This window comes from Balaenoptera musculus, chromosome 6, assembly GCF_009873245.2.
Source record: "Balaenoptera musculus isolate JJ_BM4_2016_0621 chromosome 6, mBalMus1.pri.v3, whole genome shotgun sequence".
Taxonomy (NCBI): domain Eukaryota; kingdom Metazoa; phylum Chordata; class Mammalia; order Artiodactyla; family Balaenopteridae; genus Balaenoptera; species Balaenoptera musculus.
Genome location: NC_045790.1, coordinates 72,398,275 through 72,422,947, shown reverse-complemented (window position 1 = coordinate 72,422,947; position 24,673 = coordinate 72,398,275). Strand labels below are relative to the sequence as shown.

The 24,673-nt window shown below is 40.5% G+C and overlaps 1 protein-coding gene across 11 annotated transcripts in view; it reads right to left on the bottom strand.

The window, feature by feature from the left end:
* The window catches only part of PCSK5 (proprotein convertase subtilisin/kexin type 5), a 489,089-nt gene that overhangs the window by 183,851 nt on the left and 280,565 nt on the right, over positions 1-24,673 (bottom strand). For all 11 annotated transcript variants that reach the window (XM_036855671.1, XM_036855664.1, XM_036855665.1 and 8 more), the window contains 3 exons: positions 23,325-23,442; positions 21,273-21,461; positions 7,766-7,902 (listed from right to left, as the gene is read on the bottom strand). In XM_036855671.1, the coding sequence (XP_036711566.1) occupies positions 7,766-7,902; positions 21,273-21,461; positions 23,325-23,442 (444 nt within the window). The remainder of the gene's footprint in view (positions 1-7,765; positions 7,903-21,272; positions 21,462-23,324; positions 23,443-24,673) is intronic.

Below are 24,673 nucleotides of genomic sequence, written 5' to 3'. Positions count from 1 at the left end.
TGTTTTACCTCCTTTGGATGGTAGGCTTTCAAGGAATATTTGCTTTAGTTTAGTCCTTATTTATACATTTATTTCTTAGCTTTATAAAACTAAAGTCTTTAATGCAAAAAGTAAACAAACAGAAAACAACTGTCTCCTGGCCATTAAGCTTAATTTGGTTCTTTTTTTTATATGAATCTTAAATAAAAATTATTAAGACAAAACCACTAAAAACGTGGAAATATGCTGGCAGGAAGGTAGGATACCCCTCCCCCCACCTTAGAGCTCCTCCTCACCTTGGCCTAATACAGAGAATCCAGGCAAGGTTAGGGTTGGGCTCTGTCACAGCCCAGAGAGTGATGAATTTCAGGTGTCTGCTAATTCATCTATTAACATCTATAATCACCATCAAATTGATGCTTATTTTCTATAAGTGCTTACTATACGCTAAGTAAGTTTTATTCCATTCAGTGGTCTCAACAACTGGGAAATAGGTACTTGTATTCCCAATATATAGATGAGGAAACTGAGGCACAGAGGTTGGTAACTTTCCCAAGGGCAGTAAAAGGACAGACTGATATCAAAATCTATTTGGGGGTTCTGATTTAAGATGGTAATATAGGAAGATCCTGAATTCACTGCTTCTCATAAACTCGCTGAATCTATAGCCACATATGGAACAATTTCCTCTGGAAAAAAACCCCCAGACTAACTGCGTGGCTCCTATGCATCAGGCAAACAAGAAAACCCCGGATCAAAATGGGTAGGAGAGGCTTAGATGCATCTTACCATAAACCCCATCCCCCAGTGCTACAACCCACAATCGAGAGGGGACTCAAAAACCTCCAGCTTCTCCCCTAGGAGTGAAAGGTTTGAGCCCCACACTGGGTACCACAACTTTTAAGACCTGCACCTGAGAGATGAGCCCCCAAACCATGTAGCTTTGAAACCCAAAGGGGCTTGGGTCCACAAGACCCACAAGACCGTAGTGAACTGAGCAGTTCTTAAAGAGCTCACCTGCATGGACTCTCACTCCAGGGTGCTGTGCAGAGGCAGGCGACTGAAAAGCACCCAGACTTTCCATGAAAAAGGCTTATTTGCTTATCTTAAAGCACTGGCTGAGGGTCAGGCATCTAATTTAACATATAGAAAAGGGCCTACTGAATACTGTCCAAAGATGGAGGCTCACTGGAGCCATCTGTGTGTTCTTCCTTGGCCTGCTCCAGCTTGCTGGTACCAACAAGAAAGGAGCTCGTACTCTCAGCTGGCACCTAGGGGACACCTCTAGGTTACTAGCTCTGGTGGCCAGTGTGGCTTAGGCTCACGGGTCCCCTAGGACTCTGAACAAAATTGACAAACCTTTAGGTAGCCTCACCAAGAAGAAGAGAGAGAAGACTCAAAATCAGAAATGAAAGAGGAGACATTTTAACTGATACCAGAGAATTACAAAGGATCATAAAGACTACTATCAGCAATTATACCCAACAAATTGGAGGACCTATAAGAAATGGATAAATTCCTAGAAACATACACTCTACCAAGACTGAATCATGAAGAAACTGAAGATTTGAACAGACCAATTACTATAAGGATCAATAATCAAAAACTTCCCAACAAAGTAATGTCCAGGATTAGACACCTTTACTGGTGAATTCTACCAAACAGTTAAAGAAGAATTAATACCAATCCTTCTCAAGCTCTTCCAAAAAATAGAATAGGAAGGAATATTTTCAAACTCATTTTATGAGGCCAGTATTACCCTGATATCAAAACCAGACAAGGATGACACAAGAAAAGAAAATCCCTGATAAACATAGATGCAAAAATCCTCGACAAAATATTAGCAAACTGAATACAACAATACATTAAAAGGATCATACATCATGATCAAATGGGATTTATTCCAGGGATGAAAGGATGTTTCAACATCTGTAAATCAATGTGATTTGACATAGTAACAAAATGAAGGATAAAACATATAATTATCTCAATACATGCAAAAAAGCATTGACAAAATCCAACGTCCATTTATGAAAAAGACTCTCAACAAAGTGGTTATAGAGGGAACATACATCATAATAAATCAGGAACAAGGATGTAGGCAGGAAAAAGAAATAAAAGGCATCCAAGTTAGAAAGGAAGAGGTATAACTGTTACTATTTGTGAGATGACATGATATTATATATAGACTCCACCAAAAAACTTAGAACTAAGCAACAAATTCAGAAAAGTTTCAAGATACAAAATCAGTATACAAAAATCTGTTGCACTTCTTTACACTAATGATGAACTATCAGAGAAATTAAGAAAGCAATCCTATTTACAAATGCATCAAAAGAATAAAATATCTAGGAATAAATTTAGCCAAGAAAGTGAGAGATCTGCACACTGAAAACTATAAGAAATTGATGAAATAAATTGAAGACACAAATAAATGGAAAGATATTCCATGCTCATAAATTAGAAGAATATTGTAAAGATGTCCATACTACCCAAAGCAATCTACAGATTCAATGTAATCCCTAGGAAAATCCCAAAGGCATTTTTCACAGAAATAGAACAAACAAATCTAAAATTTTTATGGACCCACAAAACACCCCAAATAGCCAAAGCAATCTTGAGGAAGAAGAACAAAGCTGGAGGTATCACGCTCCGTGATTTCAAACTATACTACAAAGCTATAATAATCAAAACAGTATGGTATTGACATAAAAACAGACACATAAATGAATGAAACAGAAATAAACCCAGAAATAAACCCACACATATAGGGTCAATTGATTTATGACAAACGAGCCAAGAATATACAATGGGGAAAAGGCAGTCTTCAATAAATGGTGTTAGAAAAACTGGACCACTATCTAACACCATTCACAAAAACTAACTCGTAATGGCTTAAAGATTTGGATGTAAGACCTGAAACCATAAAACTTCTAGAAGAAAACCTAGGTGGTAAACTCCTTGACACTGATCTTGGGAATGATTTTTTGTATTTGACAACAAAAGCAAAGGGAACAAATGCAAAAATAAATAAGTGGGACTACATCAAACTATAGAGCTTCTGCACAGCAAAGGAAACCATCAACTAAATGAAAAGGTAACCTATGGAAACTATTTGCAAATCATATATCTGGTAAGGGGTTAATATCCAAAATATGTAAAGATCTCATACAACTCAATAGCAGAAAAATAATCTGATTAAAACGTGGGCAGAGGATCTAAATAAACATTTTTCAAAAGAATACATACAGATGGCCAACATGAAAAGGCACTCAACATCACTAATCATCAGGGAAATGCAAATCAAAACCACAATGAGCTATTACCTTACACCTGTTAGAATGACTATTATCAAAAAGACAAATATTGGTGAGGATGTGGAGAAAAGGGAACCCTTGTGCACTGTTGGTGGGAATGTAAATTGGTACAGCCTCTCTGGAAAACATTATGGAGTTTCCTCAAAAAATTAAAAATAGAACTACCATATGATCCAGCATTCCACTTCTGGGTATCTATCTGAAAAACAAAAGAAAAACACTAACTCTTAAAGTTACATGTACCCACATGTTCACTGCAGCATTATTTACAATAGCCAAAACAAGGAAGCAACCCAAATGTCGACTGATGGATGAATGGGTAAAGAAAATATATGTGTATATATATGTGTGTACACACACACACACACACACACACACACACACACACACACACACAGTATTACTGGGCCATAAAAACGGGGAATCTTGCCTTGTGTGAAAACATGGATGGACCTTCCTAAGTGAAGTAAGTCAGACAGAAAAAGACAAATACTGTATGATCTCACTTACATGTGAAGTCTTAAAAAAATAAAATACAAAAAGTAAAAGACAGAAATCATAGATACACAGAACAGATTGGTGGTTGCCAAAGGCAGGGGGTAGGTAGGAGCGGGTGAAATAGGTGAAGGGGGTCAAAAGATACAAAGTTCCAGTTAAAAAACATATAAGTCCTGGGGATGTAATGTATAGCATGGTGAGTATAGTTAATAGTAGTGTACTGTATATTTCAAAGTTGTTAAAACAGTGTATCTTAAGAATTCTCATCACAAGAAAAAAAATTTTGTGACTGTGAGGTGATGGACGTTAACTAGACTTACTGTGGTGATCATTTCACAATACATACAAATATCAAATCATACAGCTGTACACCTGAAACTGATATTTCAATTATCCTTCAATTAAAAAAAATTATGTATCCAAATCTTGCATTCTTAAACTATTATATAATTCTGCCTTCCTTGTCATTTCTAGAAGTTTAGGAACTTGAAGTTTAAAAATGAACATATTCTGGGCCACATTCATTGTTTTCTGACATCTGCATTGGGCCAGCACACTGGTTTATATTTGGTTTGCCCCCTGCCAGGTTTTCTTTGGACTCACTTGTTAATGACTATGCTATTCATAATTAGGGTGTTGTTCAGTCTCAGAATTTAAAGTGGTAGACATTAAGTAGTATCAAGAAATGAATGACTACCTGAAATTAATGACCAATCTGACTGCCTTTAGGTAGCAATGCAAAAGAGAACCTATTTTCCTTACGGCATCTCTCAAGTGCACAAATGGAACACTTAATACAAGGACACTATGTCAGCTGCTCTAAAACCTGGTCCATTTAACTTAAGATGATTTTATCTAAAAGTTTACCCTTGTAAATGTTTAAAGAGTGCTGACTCATAACTGATTATTTCCCTTGGTGCCATTTCTGAAGTACATCATAAGCCCGCTGGGCAGTTTATCTCTTTATTTTTCACTTATTATGTAATTTTATTTCCTTAGGATCTCTGCCACAATTCACATCAAATGCTGCCATATTTGGGCCATCAATTTTTCCCTCCCCTGTCACTTTTCCATTTGCTAAATTCTATAGCAGACTTTGCAGTAGATACTGCAACATCTTGTGAAAAACAGCAGTGTAAATGTAGAATGAGAAAAAAGCCATTCTACTTGCTAACACTTCAATGCAATCTGCCCAAGATAGAAAACCCAAGATAGATTTAATATGCAATGAAACAAAAACAACAACAAAAACCCCTCCAAAAATCCTTAGTATGTGTTTTAATAATAAGCAAATGGGAAGAAATAATATACAAATACAAACTCAGTTTAGAGCCAGGAACCTCCATACTTGGGAATGATTCTACCATTTAATTGGGCTAGAAGATTCTATGTCTCCAGCTGAATTTCGAGTAGCTTACTAAAGAAACCCCTCATTAATTAGAGGACTGTACACCATAGGAACAATGATAGAAACACACAAACACACAGAGAAAAGTAAAAGTCCCTTTTCAAAGTTGTGTCTAATTCCGAACTGAAAGGTTGGTTGAAGAAAGGATACCTGGATACCATGTGTTTCTATTAAAGCCTCCTGACCCCAGGCTGTATAGCATTAGGGTATCTCTCTTCTGACACAAAATAACATCTCTAAGATGACTGGAGGTGACTGGGGTTGAACACACACATTTAAACAGTATAAGGAGAAGCCAATGATATGAAATAGACAACTCTACATGATCTGGAATACTGCAGAGAGCTTTTAACACAGATAATCACGGTAAACTCTGGATAGACTCTGAACTCCTTGAGGGCAGAGAGATTTATGTTAGCCTCTCATGCTTGCACACCAACCCCAGGTCTACCATTAGTATGCCCCTAGGGGCAGTCTATGCTTGTGGGGAGGAGCATTTTATCACTGACATTCTTTAGAATGGTGATAATAAAGAGTCACTTTTATAACTGTCTTAAATTCTCAATAGATAATGCACCCCTTATGTCTGTACCCTAGGCTGCACCCCTGTTGGTACACAACTGCCACGTTTGGACAGTGTTTATTTCTCTGGGATCTCTTGAGATGTAAGAGCCCTGTAGTGACACGTGCTGATGGATCTCCTGGGAGCTGCCCTTTGGTCAGGGCAGCCCACTCCAGTCACCATGCCTGCCATTGCCCCTGAGCGCCATGACAAAGCACATCTCCACAGCATGAGCAGTAAGCCTGCCCTGAAAAGAAGAGGGAAGGAGAGAGGAAGGTCCTGGGAACTAACTAGATTAGGAACAAGTGAAAGTTGTCTAGAGGGCTTCCCTGGTGGCGCAGTGGTTGAGAATCTGCCTGCTAATGCAGGGGACATGGGTTCAAGCCCTGGTTTGGGAAGATCCCACATGCCGCGGAGCAACTAGGCCCGTGAGCCACAATTACTGAGCCTGCGCGTCTGGAGCCTGTGCTCCGCAACAAGAGAGGCCGCGATAGTGAAAGGCCCGCACACCGCGATGAAGAGTGGCCCCCGCTCGCCGCAACTAGAGAAAGCCCTTGCACAGAAACGAAGACCCAACACAGCCAAAAATAAATAAATAAATAAAATTAAAAAAAAAAAGAAAGTTGTCTAGAAACCAGGGTCTAGTTTATTTGAATGTTTTCTATCAGCTCTGCCTTGTTGACAAATATCTGATTTCTGAATAAAACCTTGGCAACCATTATATCCATGGTGCATGCTGGAAGTGAGCTGGACCCAGATACTCTTTCACAAAACTTTTATCCTGATTCATTGTGACCTTGCCACCATGCTGGTTTTGATTTCCCTGAGTATGGGACCACTGTGGCAACACAGATGAACCACATCACGGAATGAGGGAAAAGAGATGGCTAAACTGTGTGCAGAAAATGGATCTCTCAGAATGAGTAACGTTCCCTGACTGGTGGGCAAAAGAGTGGCAAATGTACGGTTCACGCCTGCATTCTGCTGTTTGCTTCTTTTGCCCAATGCAACCCACAGTATCTGAATGAATCATACCCTTACAATTAATTACAGAATGTTGGGTTAAATTATTCTGTGACGAGGAGAGGACTTAGAATTGGATGTCAGTCCTAAAACTGCCCTCAAGCCTGGTTCTTCTGCAGATGGAGTGGACAGAGCATTGAGAAGCATAAACTTATTAGATGATGGAAGATGGGTCCACAGCTGGGTGGGAGGCTGGGGTAGTTATCAAACAGATCACTTGTTACTGAGCCAAGTACTACTTAGGGCTCCATCATAGGCAACACAGGCTGCTGCAAAAATACTGTTCAATCTCCCATCTCATGCTGCATTTGTACTTGTCCTTATTTTATGTCACAAACAAGGTTCATACGTTAGCAAGAAGAGGGAAATAGACCATGTGCGGCAACAGAGTCAGATCACCTGAAAAGAACTCTGTTAACATCATTCATTTCCATGTTTTACGTATCAGGAAAGTTTTCTCTTTACTTAGCTCTTGGGCTCACAAAGGGCAGAATTCCTAGGCATGCATTCTCTTTAGTGGTAACCAGTTTAGCTGGCATAGGCCAGGCTCAATGTCTTGTCTGCACTGAAAATTAAATTTAAAGTAAACTCAGAAAAAAGATAGTCAAGGGAACTTGTCTCCTCTTATGACCATGCAGTTTAACCCATTGTAGGTGGAAAAGGCTGGCTTGTTTATTGACAAAGAAAGTAAGGGAAGCTGGTTAGAGATATGGACCATATATTCTGAAATATCAATCAATAGCTGTCGTGTTTCACCTTGTACTTATATCTAAATACTTATTCTTGAATTCATATCCTTAAATGACTACTTTTTCTAATGGTGATCTTGAGAATTGGAGTACAGGAAGACAACTCAAAGCACAGGATCATATGATAAAGGATAAAATTGATATATGAATGTGAAACACATTCCTTGGCCAGAATATACTCCATCATTTTTCTGTACAATAAATCAAATTATAGAAAGGGGGTTCTCACCTGGAGTCTTGAAGTTCCTCAGCTGAGAGGGGGTATCATAAACTTCCAGGATCCAGTCACCAGCAGCTCGTTCTCCCCAGCAATGAATGGTCATGAACTCCCAATTTTTAAATCCTTCCATGGAATGATCAAAAAGCCTGAGAGAGAACCATAAAACATTGTTTTTGTATGTTATTTAAAAATCTAGTGAGTGTCAAGTCAAGACGACGATCGGTGATCTCTCTGTATCTATCAGCATGTTCCGCTCAACACTGGAGGTTGTCTTCATCCTGGGCATCACCGATTAGTACATCCAAATATATGTATATCATCGTTCTACCAGAGGGAAACAGGCATGGGGCTGGCTGTACAGTAAAAAACCTGGGAGGGATAATGATGTGGGTATCAGGGAACCTAGGCTAAGACTCTACTCACAAGCCTGGTAGTACCAAGAGTTGAAGATGTGGAGCAACTGAAGCTCTCTTACACTGCTGATGGAAATGCAAAATGGTGCAGCTGCTCTGAACAATAGTTTGACAATTCTTACCATATGACTAAACAATACCTGCCCCTCCCCCACCAGATATTTACCCAAGAGAAGTGAAGACATACGTCCACACAAAGAACTCCACATGAAGGCTCACGGCAGCTTTATTCATAATCATCAAAAACTGTTAGCAATTCAGATGTCCATCAACTGGTGAATGGGTAAACAAATTATGGTATATTCACAGAACGAAATACTATCTAGTAATAGAAACTGTTGAACTGCTAATAACTGCAACAGCATGAATGAATTTCGATGGTATTAAGCTAAGTGGAAAAAGTCAGACACAAAAGATCATGCACTATCTGATTCAATTTATATGACATTCTAGAAAATACTACTTAAACAGAAACAGATTAGTGGCTGCCAGGGGCTAGGTGGTAGGAGGCAGGGGCATGGTGGAAGTTTTGGGAATGAAGGAACTGTTTTATACCTTGAAAATAATGGATGGTTATGCAACTATATGTATTTGTCAAAACTTATTATTCACATTAAAAAGTGAATTGTATGTAAATTACTCCTCAATGAAAAACCATGCCCATTAATCTTATCCAGTTCAGGGAGTCATGCCTGGAACTGCAGCCTAAATTCTGCCCTTCCAGCCCTTCTAATAATTTTCTAAGTTCCTAATTCCCTATATGAAATCTCTTCCTGCTTGAAATCACTGGAATTACTTCTGTTTTCTGTGAAGTAATCCTGAGGGATACAAAATATAAAGGAAAATAAAAAGAATCCTCATCAAGAATCAAGAGATGTCAATAGATATGTATAATAGATATGTATAAAATAGATATGTATAAGGCTAGCATATGAAGAAACAGGCATATTATTTACATAGGCATGTGATGTAGATTTGACTATCTGAAGAAATATCCAAAAGATTTCTATAGAGATGGGACCCAGAAAGTAGAAAATGAAAGATGGGGCAAGAGAAAAAAAAATTTTTAAATACTTTAAAAAAAATTATATACATCTATTATTTTTGTTGGGGCAAACAGAGAGGGAAAAGCATCTCTAGCATTGTCTTAGGAGCAACCATGTCCAGTTACTGGGACATATCTGTCCTTCAGTGCAGACAAATACAAAGGTCATGACAAGTGGATGTTGATAGCTATTTAAGACATACAATCACCTCTCCTTGCTTTACTTTCATGTTCACCAAGGAAACTGGTGGTTATCATTTGAACTTCCATGTGGATCTTCCCATTAGGAGAAAATGCACCCTTCTAAAAACAAAAATAACCAGTTTAATCTCATTATAACTTAATATATTACAATTCTGATTTTTTAAAGTGTTCTATCAATGTGTTTGAGGCTCCCTCTAAAATGCCAGCTGGATTCTAAAGCTGAAGGGTTAGGTGGCATAACTAGGGACTGTGTTGGGTAAATGGCTGACACTTGGCAGCTTTCCCTGGAGAAAAGCAATAAACAGGAAAATCACCTGTTGCATGCTCCTGAGCTCTTGAAAGAAGAAAAATAGAAAGTATTTAGCAACATTCTCAAAGTGTCCCATGGTCAGAAAATTGAGAAAAGGCTGAGTTAAAGTTGAACAGATCTCTTTACTGGAGAACACTGCAGATCTTTGGAATATTCAAATATGTTTTGTTAATCTCCATAATGGGGTTAATGGGAGGCAGTGATTTTCAAACCTTATATGGACGGGAAGGCCTTTTTCTTTTTTTAGAATATCTGTATACTACCTGTAACAGGTTACTTCTGAACCGAAGGGTGCGGCATTTCAACGAGGACCATGTTGGATCTGGCAGCTTTCCCTCATGATAACAGGGATGGAAACGGTGGCTCCGTACGTGAATGTTTTCCCACTGAAAATGATCTTCGATAGCTTATGGATGGTACATACATCCAGGAGATCTGACAATCCACGCACTACCACAATAGGGCTTGTTTCACAAATTTGTGGCTTGAAACTGGACTTGGCCAGGAAGAAATTGTTGGGTCATTATAAACACAATTGACTTACCTACTGGGTCCTTCACGTAAAACCCAGAAAGTGTGTGTTGGGTGAAAACGAGACACAGAGGTAGAGGAAGGAGGAACCTTTTCAAATGGCACTTCCTGCCAGAGAGATGTTACTGAAGCGAATATTGTGACATAGAAATGGATGGAGGCAGAAAATTGGTCTAGAACCACTTCTTAGCCCAGCAGTTCTAATTTCAGTTCTAATTCGTTGAGGCTATTGTGCCATTTGAGGGCACTGAAGCAACAACTTGTCACGTAATACCTTTCCCAGAGTGTCGAACTTAAAAGCAATTCCCAAACAGTTTAGACAGAACATTTGGCTCACGGCCTCATGTCCAAAAACTACAAAGGAGGCTTGAGGCTGCCATTACATGAGGGGCGGTCTTGTTTCCACAACCTCAGCCAACTTTTAATTACTCATGGGTCAGTTATTTGAGTGCTGGATTAGCAGACCCTATGTTTCTTCCCTTACACCCTTTCCTCTCCACCTTTGAAAATCATTCCATTGCTATCAATCATTTTAAAATCACATTTGGAATGAAAATTAAATATAAACTAGGTACCCAGAAGAACTATCCATAATCACCATTCAAATAAGTGTTTCAAAGCCCGAATGTAAACAGGCTTTGTCTATCTGGCTGAGTGGTTCCCCCAGCCCCGTCTCTTCACTTTATGCAGAGCTGGAATGCTCATTAGTTTCATGTGGACATAAAAGTTGAGGAGGGGAATTAAAATGCAGCCAAACACGATCACTGCATTTTGCTAAAAGAGTTGACGGGGAGAGAAATAGACACTGATTGTTATTGTTGTTTCAACTAGCTGGGCATTGACTTTTCTAATCCCCACCCTTTTATTTTTACTCTGATTCAGTACTTAAAACTATTCGCTATTTTTCGTATTGTGCTATTTAAAAACCCTGCATCACCTGCATATAACAAAAGGTAATGTAGGTTAGTAGACGAGATTTGTGTTGCAAAGAACATACTTGCTCAAACCAAGTGTCAAACCACTGGACACCGCTAAAGAGATTCTAATTGTGTGGTCTTTGTTTATCAACTAAAAAGTCCAGTGCCCTGTCTGAACGTCTGTGCTGTGCCAACAGTGAAGAAAAGAGACACATGCCAACATTATTAGTGTGGATCAAATGTCAATAAAGCAGGGCCAGTGTGCTGAAAGCTGGAGTAGATTAACTCCATGCCCGTGTCCACATCTCCTATTGCAGTGAAACCCTGTTCTGTCAACTTGACTTCATAATCATGTGCTCAATGAAATGATATATGCATGCAGTGGCACAAATCATGTATCCAGTTATTAAAACGGTGCCCACAGCCTTATCCCTGTGAGCGGTTTTCAAATAAATTACTTTGGATGAAGCCTGGTAGGAAGGACTGCCATTAAATGTAGTACGTCCTTTTGAGGAATTAACTCAGGAAATAACTCATATAATTACTGTAAGCTTTCTTTCCCCCTTTCACTTAAAGAGTCTAGACAATGTGTCAAGGCTACAACATGCTTCTCTGATGTTACGGCAACTAAATAACAAGACATTTTGTAAGTACTGACAGCTATGTGTTATCATATAATTATTTCTCAAATTGTAAATGGATCTTAATTTCAGAATCATCCACGACTACCCAGACAGTATTTGTGTTCACTACAGAATTAGACATTAAACCAATATTTTGGAAGTTTTCTTTTCTCTTTTTGTTCTCTTTTTTGATTTTTAATATTTTTAGTGCTTCATCACAATTTAACATAAAGCTGATAGAATGCTTAAAGCACTCATTTGGCTTAGTTGTAACTCAGCTTCTGATTTTCTTTAGATGTTTGGCTTTTGTAAGTTTTAAATAATTTGCTTCTCAAACGGTATTTAAAACACACTATTAAGTTTTTCTCTCACTTCTAATCTAAATTGCTTCTTTAAGAAAGGCTGAGAGAAAGGTACTGGTTCTAGAGGTTTGGAATACCTAAAAAGGTGAGTTTTCTAAAAAACTTTCAACGTGCACATTATTACTAACTTACCAACCCCGAAATGCATTCCTTCTTGTGGGTACATGATGTAAGTACTTAATCGTCTTGAAGATATATTCTTTTTTTTTTTTTTTAAGATTTAATTCTTTTTATTTATTTATTTATTTATTTATTTATTTATGGCTGTGTTGGGTCTTCGTTTCTGTGCGAGGACTTTCTCTAGTTGTGGCAAGCGGGGGCCACTCTTCATCGCGGTGCGCGGGCCTCTCACTATCGCGGCCTCTCTTGTTGCGGAGCACAGGCTCCAGACGCGCAGGCTCAGTAATTGTGGCTCACGGGCCTAGTTGCTCCGTGGCATGTGGGATCTTCCCAGACCAGGGCTCGAACCCGTGTCCCCTGCATTGGCAGGCAGATTCTCAACCACTGCGCCACCAGGGAAGCCCTGAAGATATATTCTTAAATAGTAGATGGCTTTTATCTAAATATCTGTTTTACATTATAAAATGTAAATGACTTTGTAAATGACTTTCACAGCACCCAGCAGCATACTGCTCGCAAGTTTTTTGATGACATGAAAATAAGAAGAATGTGTTTGAAAAAGCTGGGTGATCTTTTAAATCGGTGCTATTTAAAAGTCTGGTCTGTGGATGGGCAGCTTCGGCATCACCTGGGAGCTTATTAGAAATGCAAATTCATGGGCCTCACCCAGACCTTTAGGATCAGCCTCTCTGGGAGAGACCTGGCCATCTGTGTGTGACAGTCATTCACCAGGTGCTTTGAAAAGCACTGCATAAAGAAGGGTTAGCGCTTATAAGTGCTTACTAGGAGCTTGCTGTTATGTTATGTTATTCACTACTTGTAACAACCCTGTGAGGCAGATACTACTACATCTGTTTTCTAAATGAAAGAATCACTTTTCCAAAGTCGAACGTAAAAATGGGTGAAATCGGGCTTCCCTGGTGGCGCAGTGGTTGAGAATCTGCCTGCCAGTACAGGGGACACGGGTTCGAGCCCTGGTCTGGGAAGATCCCACATGCCGCGGAGCAACTAGGCCCGTGAGCCACAATTACTGAGCCTGCGCGTCTGGAGCCCGTGCTCCGCAACAAGAGAGGCCGCGATAGTGAGAGGCCCGCGCACCGCGATGAAGAGTGGCCCCCAATTGCCGCAACTGGAGAAAGCCCTCGCACAGAAACGAAGACCCAAAACAGCCAAAAATTAATTAATTAATTAATTTTAAAAAAAGAATGTTGTGGAGGGATTGCTTTGTTAAAAAAAAAAAAAAAAAAAAGGGTGAAATCAAGACAATCCCAGCTCTAAGCTCCAAAGGCTGTACCTTCTTTTGAATAAAGGAAGAGGGTTATTCTTATGGTGAGGCCTTACTGGAATGTAAAACTTCCACAGCAAAAGTGTAATTCTGCAAGTCACACATACATTTATACAGCAGGACACTTCACAAAATGTCAGTAGTCTGTCATTGAACATTTGGGCAGGGACAAAAATATTCAAATAGAAACACCAGTTAAACACAGTTAATTATAGAACCCTATAGGTTGTGCAGACGAGAAAGTGTACCTTCTTTCTACTTAAGACCGTAATTAGAAGCAGAGATACTCATCTGTAATCAAATTTAGAAAGGGAGGCAAAGTTTCAGCTTTCAGGCAGAGGCCAAAATTTGGAACAGAGAGCCAATACAGCTAAACTAAATCTAAAACTCAATGAGTTGGGGAAAGGGGGTGTATTTAGGGGAAGAAAAAAAAAGCCAGGTTTTCATAATTCTAACAAATGCAGTTGAAAGAAGAATCTGATGGGATAAGCTTTTTTGTTGGAAAATATGTAGGCAGGCAGAATTTGAACACGTGGTCATATAAAGGCTTACATCTCGAGTTGCTCTTGTATCTGTTTTAAAGGGACCCAAGCCCACCTGATTCCCCCTACCCATGCCAGATCCCCACAGTCTCCCTAGAAGGAAAGCATTTGTGCCGATTATTCAGTTTGGTTTTTTGTCAGGCAGGGTGGACAGGCCAGAAGGAGGAGCGGAAGGGTGGAAAGACAGGAGAAAACAAAGGGAAGAGAAGGCACTAACTGTGCATTCCAGGATGCCTCTGTTTACTCGGGGCTCCCACCCACTAAACCATCAACCTGGTCTGCCACGGGGGCGGGGGGGTGTTGCCTGCTGGGCTAATGGGGCACGCAGCTCGAGCTGGACTAGCTGTGAACGCTGCTGACTGCCTTCCAGGGCTCAGCACCTGCAGATGCTCGGGTAAACTGTGCTTCCTGGAACAGCTGTTCTCCACAGGAGTTCCAGCCAGTGCCCGGCAGCCAGGACAGGGAAGCACTGAGGGGCTCCAGACGGCCCACACTGACAACGTCTTCAACGACCTCGCTGAAAAGCAGTTCCCTAGGAATTGTCATGGTGAGGGCGTAAGCAATGTTGAAGACACTCCTTACTGAAATGTCTAGGAAAATGAGGACTTCTGGAAAGCTGACCATGACCCCTTTATTTCTTTTGGGAATTTACTGTTATGGATAGCATTTTCTGGTCCCAAGACCGGGACACAGATTTTGTCAATACTGAAATGAAGATAATAATGGAGGGGAGTTGCTGTCCTCTCAGCTTCCTTCCTAGTTTATTCTCCTTGTCTGTGTCTCTAGTTTTTGCATCATTAAGGGGAGATGATGCCGAGTGAGCCTCGGATTCTGAGTCTGAGCTGAATCTCAGCATCCTTCCTTCTCACAGCAGCCAGTGCACAGGCCACTGTGAAGAGTTCTGCCTCATGGAGAAACAGGAGAGATCAAATGGGGACGACTCTTTGCCACCACAGCTCTACCTCTTCATCTCAAATGACCCCACTAGGAAAACTGTGTGTTTTAAACCTTTCAGAATTCCTATCTTTTTTTTTTTTTTTTAAATTTATTTATTTATGGCTGTGTTGGGTCTTCGTTTCTGTGCGAGGGCTTTCTCTAGTTGCGGCAAGCGGGGGCCACTCTTCATCGCAGTGCGCGGGCCTCTCACTGTTGCGGCCTCTCCTGTTGTAGAGCACAGGCTCCAGACGCGCAAGCTCAGTAATTGTGGCTCACGGGCCCAGTTGCTCCGCGGCATGTGGGATCTTCCCAGACCAGGGCTTGAACCCGTGTCCCCTGCATTGGCAGGCAGATTCTCAACCACTGCGCCACCAGGGAAGCCCAGAATTCCTATCTTTTAACTGCACAGTGTCCTTTGCTTTATGTGGTCCTCCTCAGAAATCTTGACTTCTTTGAAAGAAAGATAAGTGTCCAACAGGGGAACTATTTATTGCCCTCATTAATAATCTCTGACACACAAATAAAATACTTAGGAATAAAGTTGACCAAGGAGGTGAAAGACGTATATGCTGAGAACTATAAAACATTAATAAAGGAAATTAAAGATTCAAAGAAATGTAAAGATATCCCATGCTTTTGGATTGGAAGAATTAATATTGTTAAAATGGCCATGCTATCCAAAGCAATCTACAGATTTAATACACCTGTATTAAATACATCACTGATTTAATACAGTGTCAAATTACCCATGACATTTTTCACAGAACTAGAATAATCCTAAAATTTATATGGAACCATAAAAGACCCAGAATTGCCAAAGCAATCCTGAGGAAAAAGAACAAAGCTGGATGCATAACACTCCCAGACTTCAGACAATACTACAAAGCTACAGTAATCAACACAGTGTGGTACAGGCACAAAAACAGACATATAGATCAATGGAACAGAACAGAGAGCCCAGAAATAAACCCACACACCTACAGTCAATTAATCTTCGACAAAAGAGGCAAAAATATATGATGGGAAAAAGAATCTCTTCAGTAAGTGGTGTTGGGAAAGTCGGACAGCTGCATGTAAATCAATGAAGTTACAACACACCCTCACACCATACACAAAAATAAACTCAAAATGGCTTAAAGACTTAAACATAAGACATGACACCATAAAACTCCTAGAAGAGATAGGCAAAACATTCTCTGACTTAAATCATAATACCAGTGTTTTCTTAGGTCAGTCTCCCAAGGCAATAGAAATAAAATTAAAAAAAAACAAATGGGACCTAATCAAACTTACAAGCTTTTGCATAGTAAAGGAAACCATAAACAAAATGAAAAGACAACATATGGAATGGGAGAAAATATTTGCAAACGATAATGACCGACAAGGGCTTAATTTCCAAAATATACAAACAGCTCATACAACTCAACAACAAAAAATAAATAACCCAATCGAAAAATGGGCAGAAGACCTTAAATACACATTTCTCCAAAGAAGACATATGGATGGCCAATAGGCACATGCAAAGATGCTCAACATAGCAAATTATTAGAGAAATACAAATCAAAACTACAAGGACGTACCACCTCACACCACTCAGAATGGCCATAATTAAAAAGTCTACAAGTAACAAATGCTGGAAAGGGTGTGGAGAAAAGGGAACCCTGCTACACTGTTGGTGGGAATGCAAATTGGTGCAGCCACTATGGAAAACAGTAGGGAGGTTCCTCAAAAAACTAAAAATAGAGCTACCATATGATCTAGCAATCCCACTCCTGGGCATATATCTGGACAATACTATAATTCGAAAAGATACATGCACCCCTATGTTCATAGCAGCACTACTCACAATAGCCAAGTCAAGGAAACAACCTAAATGTCCACCCACAGATGAATGGATCAAGAAGATGTGGTACATGTATACAACGGAATACTACTCAGCCATAAAAAAGAACAAAAGTGTGCCATTTGCAGCAACATGGATGCAACTAGAGAGTATCATACTAAGTGAAGTAAGTCAGAAAGAGAAAGACAAATACCATATGATATCACTTACATGTGGAATCTAAAATATGACACAGGTGAACCTACCTATGAAACAGAAACAGACTCACAGACATAGAGAGCAGACTTGTGGTTGCCAAGGGGGGAGGGGGGTGGGGGAGGGGTAGATTAGGACTGGGAGTTTGGGGTTAGCAGATGCAAACTATTACATATAGAACTGATAACAAGTTCCTACTGTAATAGCACAGGGAACTACATTCACTATCCTGTGATAAAACATAATGGAAAAGAATATGAAAAAGAATATATGTATATGTATAAATGAATCACTTTGCTGTACAGCAGAAATTAACACAACACTGTGAATCAACTATACTTCAATAAAAAAATAAATTAAAAAAAAAATCTCTGACATACAAATCCCTTCTAAACCCTGACCTCATCACCTTTTCCTTGAGGAAAGGTATTACTGCCCTGCAGGCCAACATGAAGGCCACCAGGAGCAAAGCAGACCCTCCCTTCACAGCCTGCCCGCCCCCTTGTCGATGCTTCTTGCCTTCAGTTCCCAATCCTAGGAATGTGCTTTGAAACAGGGCCAAGGTGAGAGGACATGAGGATTCCTTGCCATGAGGTCAGAGACTGGGAAGTTCTGAGTAGAGATTTCCTCTCATAAAATTAAAGCTTTGGAATATGCCAGAAGGAAAAAATGCCAAAGGAAACGGTCTTCCCTTAGCTGCCTCAGTAGGAGGGATGATACTAGCATCAAGTACAACAAGGACAGGGGAGCCAGGCCCTGGAAGGTGGGCAGACGAGGTTTTGGGACCAGGTGTAGCTGTTTTACTATTAAAGGGTCAGATGCTGCAAGCAGTGTTTTTGGGGAGCTATGGACAAATGAATTCATAACATCCGTTTACATCTCTCGGTGCCTCCAGTCCCCTCCCTCCACTCAAATTTGTCTACCTTTTCTGGGGTGGCTACTTATTTTCAGCACTGAGATGGAAGACAGACAAAAGAACAGCACTTTAAGAAATGCTCCAGACCAAGAAGATGCACTCTGAGTGCAGATCTTATTCCCAGGAGGTAATGATGGGAGAGGCTAAAGGAAACCGCCAAGATCGGTCACCGAGCATCTGAAATGCCTGTTTCTTTTCTCTGACACAAGTCATGCAGCACTTTGGGGTTCAGCACTTTGCAAAGAGCAAAGCGGATGTCTGCTGTTGAAGAATGCATGCAAGACTGAAGCCAGCGACGCTGTAATCCACCAAATGCCTGTGATGCAACCCACAGCTCCCCTGCTCACAAGTTTCCCCACTGAAGTCATTTCCAGGGAAGCCAACAAGAAATACTGAAATATGCAGGAAGAGCCCAGAAAGGCTGAAGGGACTGAGTTTTCCAAGCAAACAGCAACTGTGGAGGGACTGTTTTTCTACAACGGAGGGGGCTCCAGGGAGAAGAGCTGCACATGTGTGAAGCCAACCTTTGCACTTCACCAGGGATCACCTGGATACTCCAAGTTCAATGCAAATGCACAGCAGTAAAGAAAAAAAGAAAAACATCAAGAAAAAGGTCTTCCCTGGTTTTGGTAACAACAGCTGGTGTGACCTCCATTAATCATAGAATTGGGCATCTGCAGGCCTTGCTCGCTGGAGAGAAGCCTCAGGCAGGTAGCAGCAATGACCTGGCGGCAGCTGAGACCCCTGTCTGTGGAGGGAGGAGGGCGTGCCCAGCGACTGAGATACCAAAGCATCCTTTAGTTCCTTGCACCTGCCTACCCTTAACCTGGCAAACTGCGCTTCATAGAGTACGAAGCCCAGGTTTCCCCATGCCCTAAGGGAAGACATTAAGTTTTAAAGACGAACACAAGAAGACTTCTGAGCACAGAAATAAAATGCAGTGAAAGACTCTGCAATCTGTACTCCTAGTCACTATCACCAAGAAGTGCTACTGCTCTCTGTTTTTCTCACTGTCCTACAGCAGATGAAGTTGGAGATTTTGAAAAGCAACTGGCAATTCCTGAGTCTCACTTTCAGCTCTGCAGGCTTGCATTGGTCTTGGCCTCTCAACTCATCTGGCATATTGTCATTGTCCTAACAGAGATCACCACTGCTGTGGACACCTGGCATGTGTACAGGCGGCTGTGTCAACATAAGAGGTTGGCTTTCATTTGGACTGCATAGGCCTTTGACAATAAGGTTTTTGCCCCTATTAAATGTTCCTCTTGGAGAGAAACATCAAATTAAAGAAACTTATAGGCGTTTGGCTATGGCTTGTATTTTAGAACCATAATGGGAATGGGGTGTATAAGGCAATCTGACATTTCCCCATCTGGTCCCACTTGTTGACAAGTATCCCCCACCCATGCTCTCAACCACTTGAAAAGCCAGTGGAGCAAAAGAAAACTTGTGCTAGAACATTCTGGCCTTTCAGCAGGGTCCTGGCAATACAATTACCTGCTGGAGAAATGTTTGGAGGAAGTATGGAGAAAGGAAGAGGCTACTAAGAGAAAGTAAGTGCCCTCTTGGCCAATAAAAACTAAAGGGCCAAACTTTAAAACAGTGGTTAGCAAACTACGGTCAGTCCTCAAACCAAATCCAGCCCCTGGCCTGTTTGTGTAAATAAAGTTGTTATTGGAACACAGCCATACACATTCATTTATATTGTTTACAGTGGCTTTTGCACTCTAACGGCAGAGTTGAGTAGTGGCAATAAACACATGGCCTGCAAAGCTCAAAACATTTACTAACTGAATCTTTGTAGAAAAAAATCTGCCAAAACCTGTTTTAAAACAAATAGAATTTCCTTTAACTTTGGAAAGTGCTCGGGCAAGAGCATTCAGTTAATCTGTAACAAATTCCAGCAGACACTTAAGGGCAGGGGAGGGCATCTCAGAGGCCTAAGGAATTAGTGTTCTGCACTTCTTTTATAGGATAAAGAACAACAGGTGGCCCTAAATTTTTCTGCAGCATCCTTTTAATATTACCCAACTCTTAAATGTTATACTGTTCTGTGCCTACAGATTCTAGGCAGCTTTGCACTCTCTGTTTATGTGTGGGCAGTGAGAGATATGACCATCCCATCATGATGCGTAAGTGGCGTTCCCCCCGGCCCCGCCCAGTTTTTAGGTTAGTAAGAAATTAAAGAACAGCTGTATATTTTTGAATTAATGTTTTTGGGGTTTTTTTGATTTATACCCAGGAGTGGAATTGCTGGGTCATACGGTAGTTCTGTTTTTAGTTTTTTTGAGAAACCTCCATACTGTTTTCCACAGTGGCTGCACCAATTGACATTCCCACCAACAGTGTACAAGGATTCCCTTTTCTCCACACCCTCACCAACATTTGTTACTTGTGTTCTTTTTGATGGTGGCCATTTTGACAGGTGTGAGGAGATATCTCATTGTGTTTTTGATTTGCATTTCCTCTGATGATTAGCAGTGTTGAGCATCTTTTCATGTACCTGTTGGCCATCTGCATTTCCTCTTTGGAAAAATGTCTATTCAGTTCTTCTGCCTGAAAAATGTCTGTTCAGTTCTTCTGCCTATCTTTTAATCAGGTTGTTATTTGAAAAAATATATGCACCCCAATGTTCATAGCAGCACTATTCACAATAGCCAAGATATGGAAGCAACTTAAGTGTCCATCAACAGATGAATGGATAAAGAAGCTGTGGTATACACACACACACACACACACACACACACACACACACACACACAATGGACTACTACTCAGCCATAAAAAAGAATGAAATTTTTGCCATTTGCAGCAACATGGTTGAACTTGGAGAGCATTACACTAAGTGAAATAAGTCAGAGAAAGACAAATACTGTATGACATAACTTACATGTGGAATCTAAAACTACAATAAACTAGTGAATATAACACAAAAAGAAGCAGACTCACAGATTTAGAGAACAAACTAGTGGACGGGGTGGGGAGAGGTAATATATGGGTTGGGGAGTGGGAGGTATAAATTATTGGGTATATGATAGGCTCACGGATTATCTGTACAACACAGGGACTACAGCCAATATTTTGTAATAACTGTAAACGGAAAGTAACCTTTAAAAATTGTATAGAAAATCATGATCCTACAATATATGTACATGCACAATCCTCGACTTCTGAAAAAATAAAAAATAAAGCACAGCGGACTTTTTCGAGCCGAAAGAGTCGCTGGGTGTCATTGTGACCCCCGCACACTGGCGGTCAGGGGCCATGACTGTACCTGTTGGCCAAAAGCTGGGACCTGGTTCCTGAGGGCGAGGTCAGGTAGATGGCCAGGTCTCCCCTCCTGGGGTGGGTGATGGTGATGCGCACAACTACGTGCTCCAGGTAGCCGACGTGGTGGTTGGGATTGTCGGAGCAGCCTGACGCTTTGTAGACGGAGCGCACCGCGCTGTTGGGCCGAACTGTCCTGCAACAGAGAGAAGGGGGTTTGAGCAGAGCACGAGGCAGAGCTCGGCTGCGTGAGCCTGCAGGCCTGGCAGGACCGCATGATGCAATGCAAGCCATGGTCGCTGGAGACTAAGGGACACGGTGTCATTACCCAAATGATTAGGTCGTTTAAGGGTGTAACCCTGGTTAGGGTGGGAAAGGTGCAAGTGAGAGGAAAGGAGGAATGAAGGTTCTTTTATCTTCATGCAGGTAGTGGATATCAATCTTGTTCAGATAGATCGCTGGCCCCTGGTGCTGGAGTGTCTGATTCAGTAAGGCTGGGGTGGGTCACAAGAATGTGCCTTTCCAACAAGTTCCCGGGCGATAGGGATGTTGCTGATCTGCGGAATCCACTTTGTGACCCACCAGTATAGGTACAGTGGAGGCTTGGGGATGACTATGACCTTGATTCAAATCCCTGGTCTACCATTTCCTTTCTCTATAAGCCAAGCGCACACTCTTCCACTTGCCTACAGGCTCCTGTCTTCTTCACTAGCTTCCTCCTGTGCCACTGTGCCCCTTGAACACTGGGTTCCAGCCACACTAGCATTGGTTCAAGTTCTGGGATAATTCAAGTTTACCTCAGCCACTTTGCATACACTACTCTGCCTCTAGTGCTTTTTTGCTGCTGTTCCTATGGCTGACTCTTCTTTCATAGTCAAAGCTTAAATTTCACTCTCTAAGATGGTCACTGAACCATAGGAAAAACACGTTCCCCACCTTTTATTTTCTACCCTTTTTATTTCCAGCATTCACTTATTGTCATTTGTAATGATCTACTTATTATATTATTTTGGTTTGACTCCCCCGCTAGACTGTAAGCTCCACAAGGGCAGGAAGCATTTCTTATTCCTGTTTCTATCCCTAATTATCTAGCCCAGTGCTTGATAGCCAGTAAGTGCTTGACAGCAAGAAAAATTGTTGCTGAATTGGTAAATGAATTCGTGAATGAATAAACAATTATTCCATTTGATCCCATTTCCTCCTTTGTCAAAAGGGAATAATACCCAAGTTGTTATAAAGTTTTAAGAAGAAAACACACATTGTTTCTAGCACTTGGCTTGACCTATAGTAAGAGCTCAATAAATACTGGTTAACTTTTTACTTCTTTATTTTTTTTTTCTCTTATTCTTTGCCAAAAATAGGTAGAATGGGAAAAAAAAACTTAGTCCACTTATTTCTGCTTCCTAACAATTTCCTCAAGAATTACAATGGCTCTAGTTTTATTACAAACCAAAGTTCTTATGTATTTTTCCGAGCTAACTCTCTAAAAAGAAAGCTGAAAGTAAATTACTAATAAAATCACTAAAATAAATCCTTTTCTTCGGATTCAGCACCTAGGAGAGACTTCACTATCACTTGATGAATCCAATCAGCACAGCCTCCAATTTTGTGAGGCTGAAACAGGGGACTAAGCCCTGGAATCTGAGTAAACTGCAATCTCTTTTACTGTGCATCCTGCATCACTCTTCAGAGAACTACATGGTATGTAGTTAAGTTTCCAGAACATAAGGTTTAGTTTTGGGAGTATACCAACTTATGGGGAATACTTCTACCATCAAATAGAAATATTGACAGAGTAGACACTTGAAGAATGCCCATCTGTAAGAGTTCCCCCACCCCCTTGTAAGATACGTTTTTCTTTTAAGGATCCTTGAGTTATACTAGTGTGTGTTTAATGGCTTAGGGTCTTAGACATTCTATTAGAATTTTATAATTACATTAGAAAAATACTACACAAATTTCTAGTTTCCATGTGCAACACAGGGCTGTCTCAAGATATCTGCACTGGCCTAATCTCTTTTAGGGCACTGTCATGCTGTCTGCTTGCAGCAAACATTACTTGATTTGTCGGTCTGTGCTCTCCACACACACGTGCTGCTGGGGAACTGTGGTCCACTTTTCCGCCTCCATCACCATGGCTTCCGCATCCATCAGTCCAAATCCATAGAGATGGCTCACTACAGAAGGCAAGAAGTTGGTCAGCTTTACCGTAGTTAGCAGCAACCTATGCCATATATGTTGAGTTATACTTTCACACAGTAGAAAACCCAGACACAACCCTACGGGAGCCAAGCTTTCTTTCTAGCAATGATTAAAAAAACAAATAAAACAAGTAAACAATCATAAGAAAATAAGATGAATGCATATTATTCATTGAATATGTTCTATAACTAGTAACATGACTACCATTTATGAATTGTTACTACATGGCAGGCACTAGCCCATATTTTTACATTTAATCCTCCCAACAATCTTAAGATGTTAGTGCTATTATTATTATCATTCATGGATGAGAAAACTGAGGAAAGAGAGAAACTTGGCTAAGATTGACCAGCAATTCAGTGGTTGAGCCAAATTCTAACCCACATAGATTTGCTCCCAGGCCTCACTGTTAACCACCTGTATTCAAGTGATAACATCACCAATTTTGTAAGATAAAATAATTAGTAGGTTTAAAGAGAAGTGTATACAACTTCAAAAATACAAATTTTCTGACCTATCTAGTATTTTGGTTGAAAATCCTGGAAGACATAAATTATTATCTTTCCTCTGGCATATGAAAAATTTATTAAACTTCATGCATGAAATATTTGGAGGCCTGTAGACTTTTATGCCAGCTTCTTATCCTCGAATGTTATAAACTTTTAGTTCTCAATGAGAAATACCTATTGATCTAAAGCTAAATTTGATATAACTGTCTCAGAAGTTTCAGTTACATATAGGAATATTTTAATGATGATACAGTGAGATCTACATTTGCAGCTCTTTCTAAAAATACTTTAAAATCCCATCTCCACCTTGCATTAAACTCTCTCATCTTTATGTTTAACACAAAGTCATACTTTGACCAGATTTGTTGCCTAAAACATTTCCTTATGACATGAATTACTTTATGCAAAAATGTCTAGAGATGCCCATGCTTATGGATTATTTAAATACTTCAGCTTGAAATTCAAGATATTCTATGATACAGTCCCATTCTACTTTCAAAACAACCTCCTTACCAAACCTTTTGCGTTAGCAAGGTCAGTCACTCCTCTGCAGTCCCAGTCGTATCTTGCTCTTTCTGCCTTTGCTCGTGCTGAGCCCTCGGCCTGCAGTTCCCTCACTCATCCTCTCTGCAGAGTCAAACTCTACTCTTCTAAGTTCCTGAAGGCCTAGCTAGTCTATCTTCTCCTTCTTGAAATA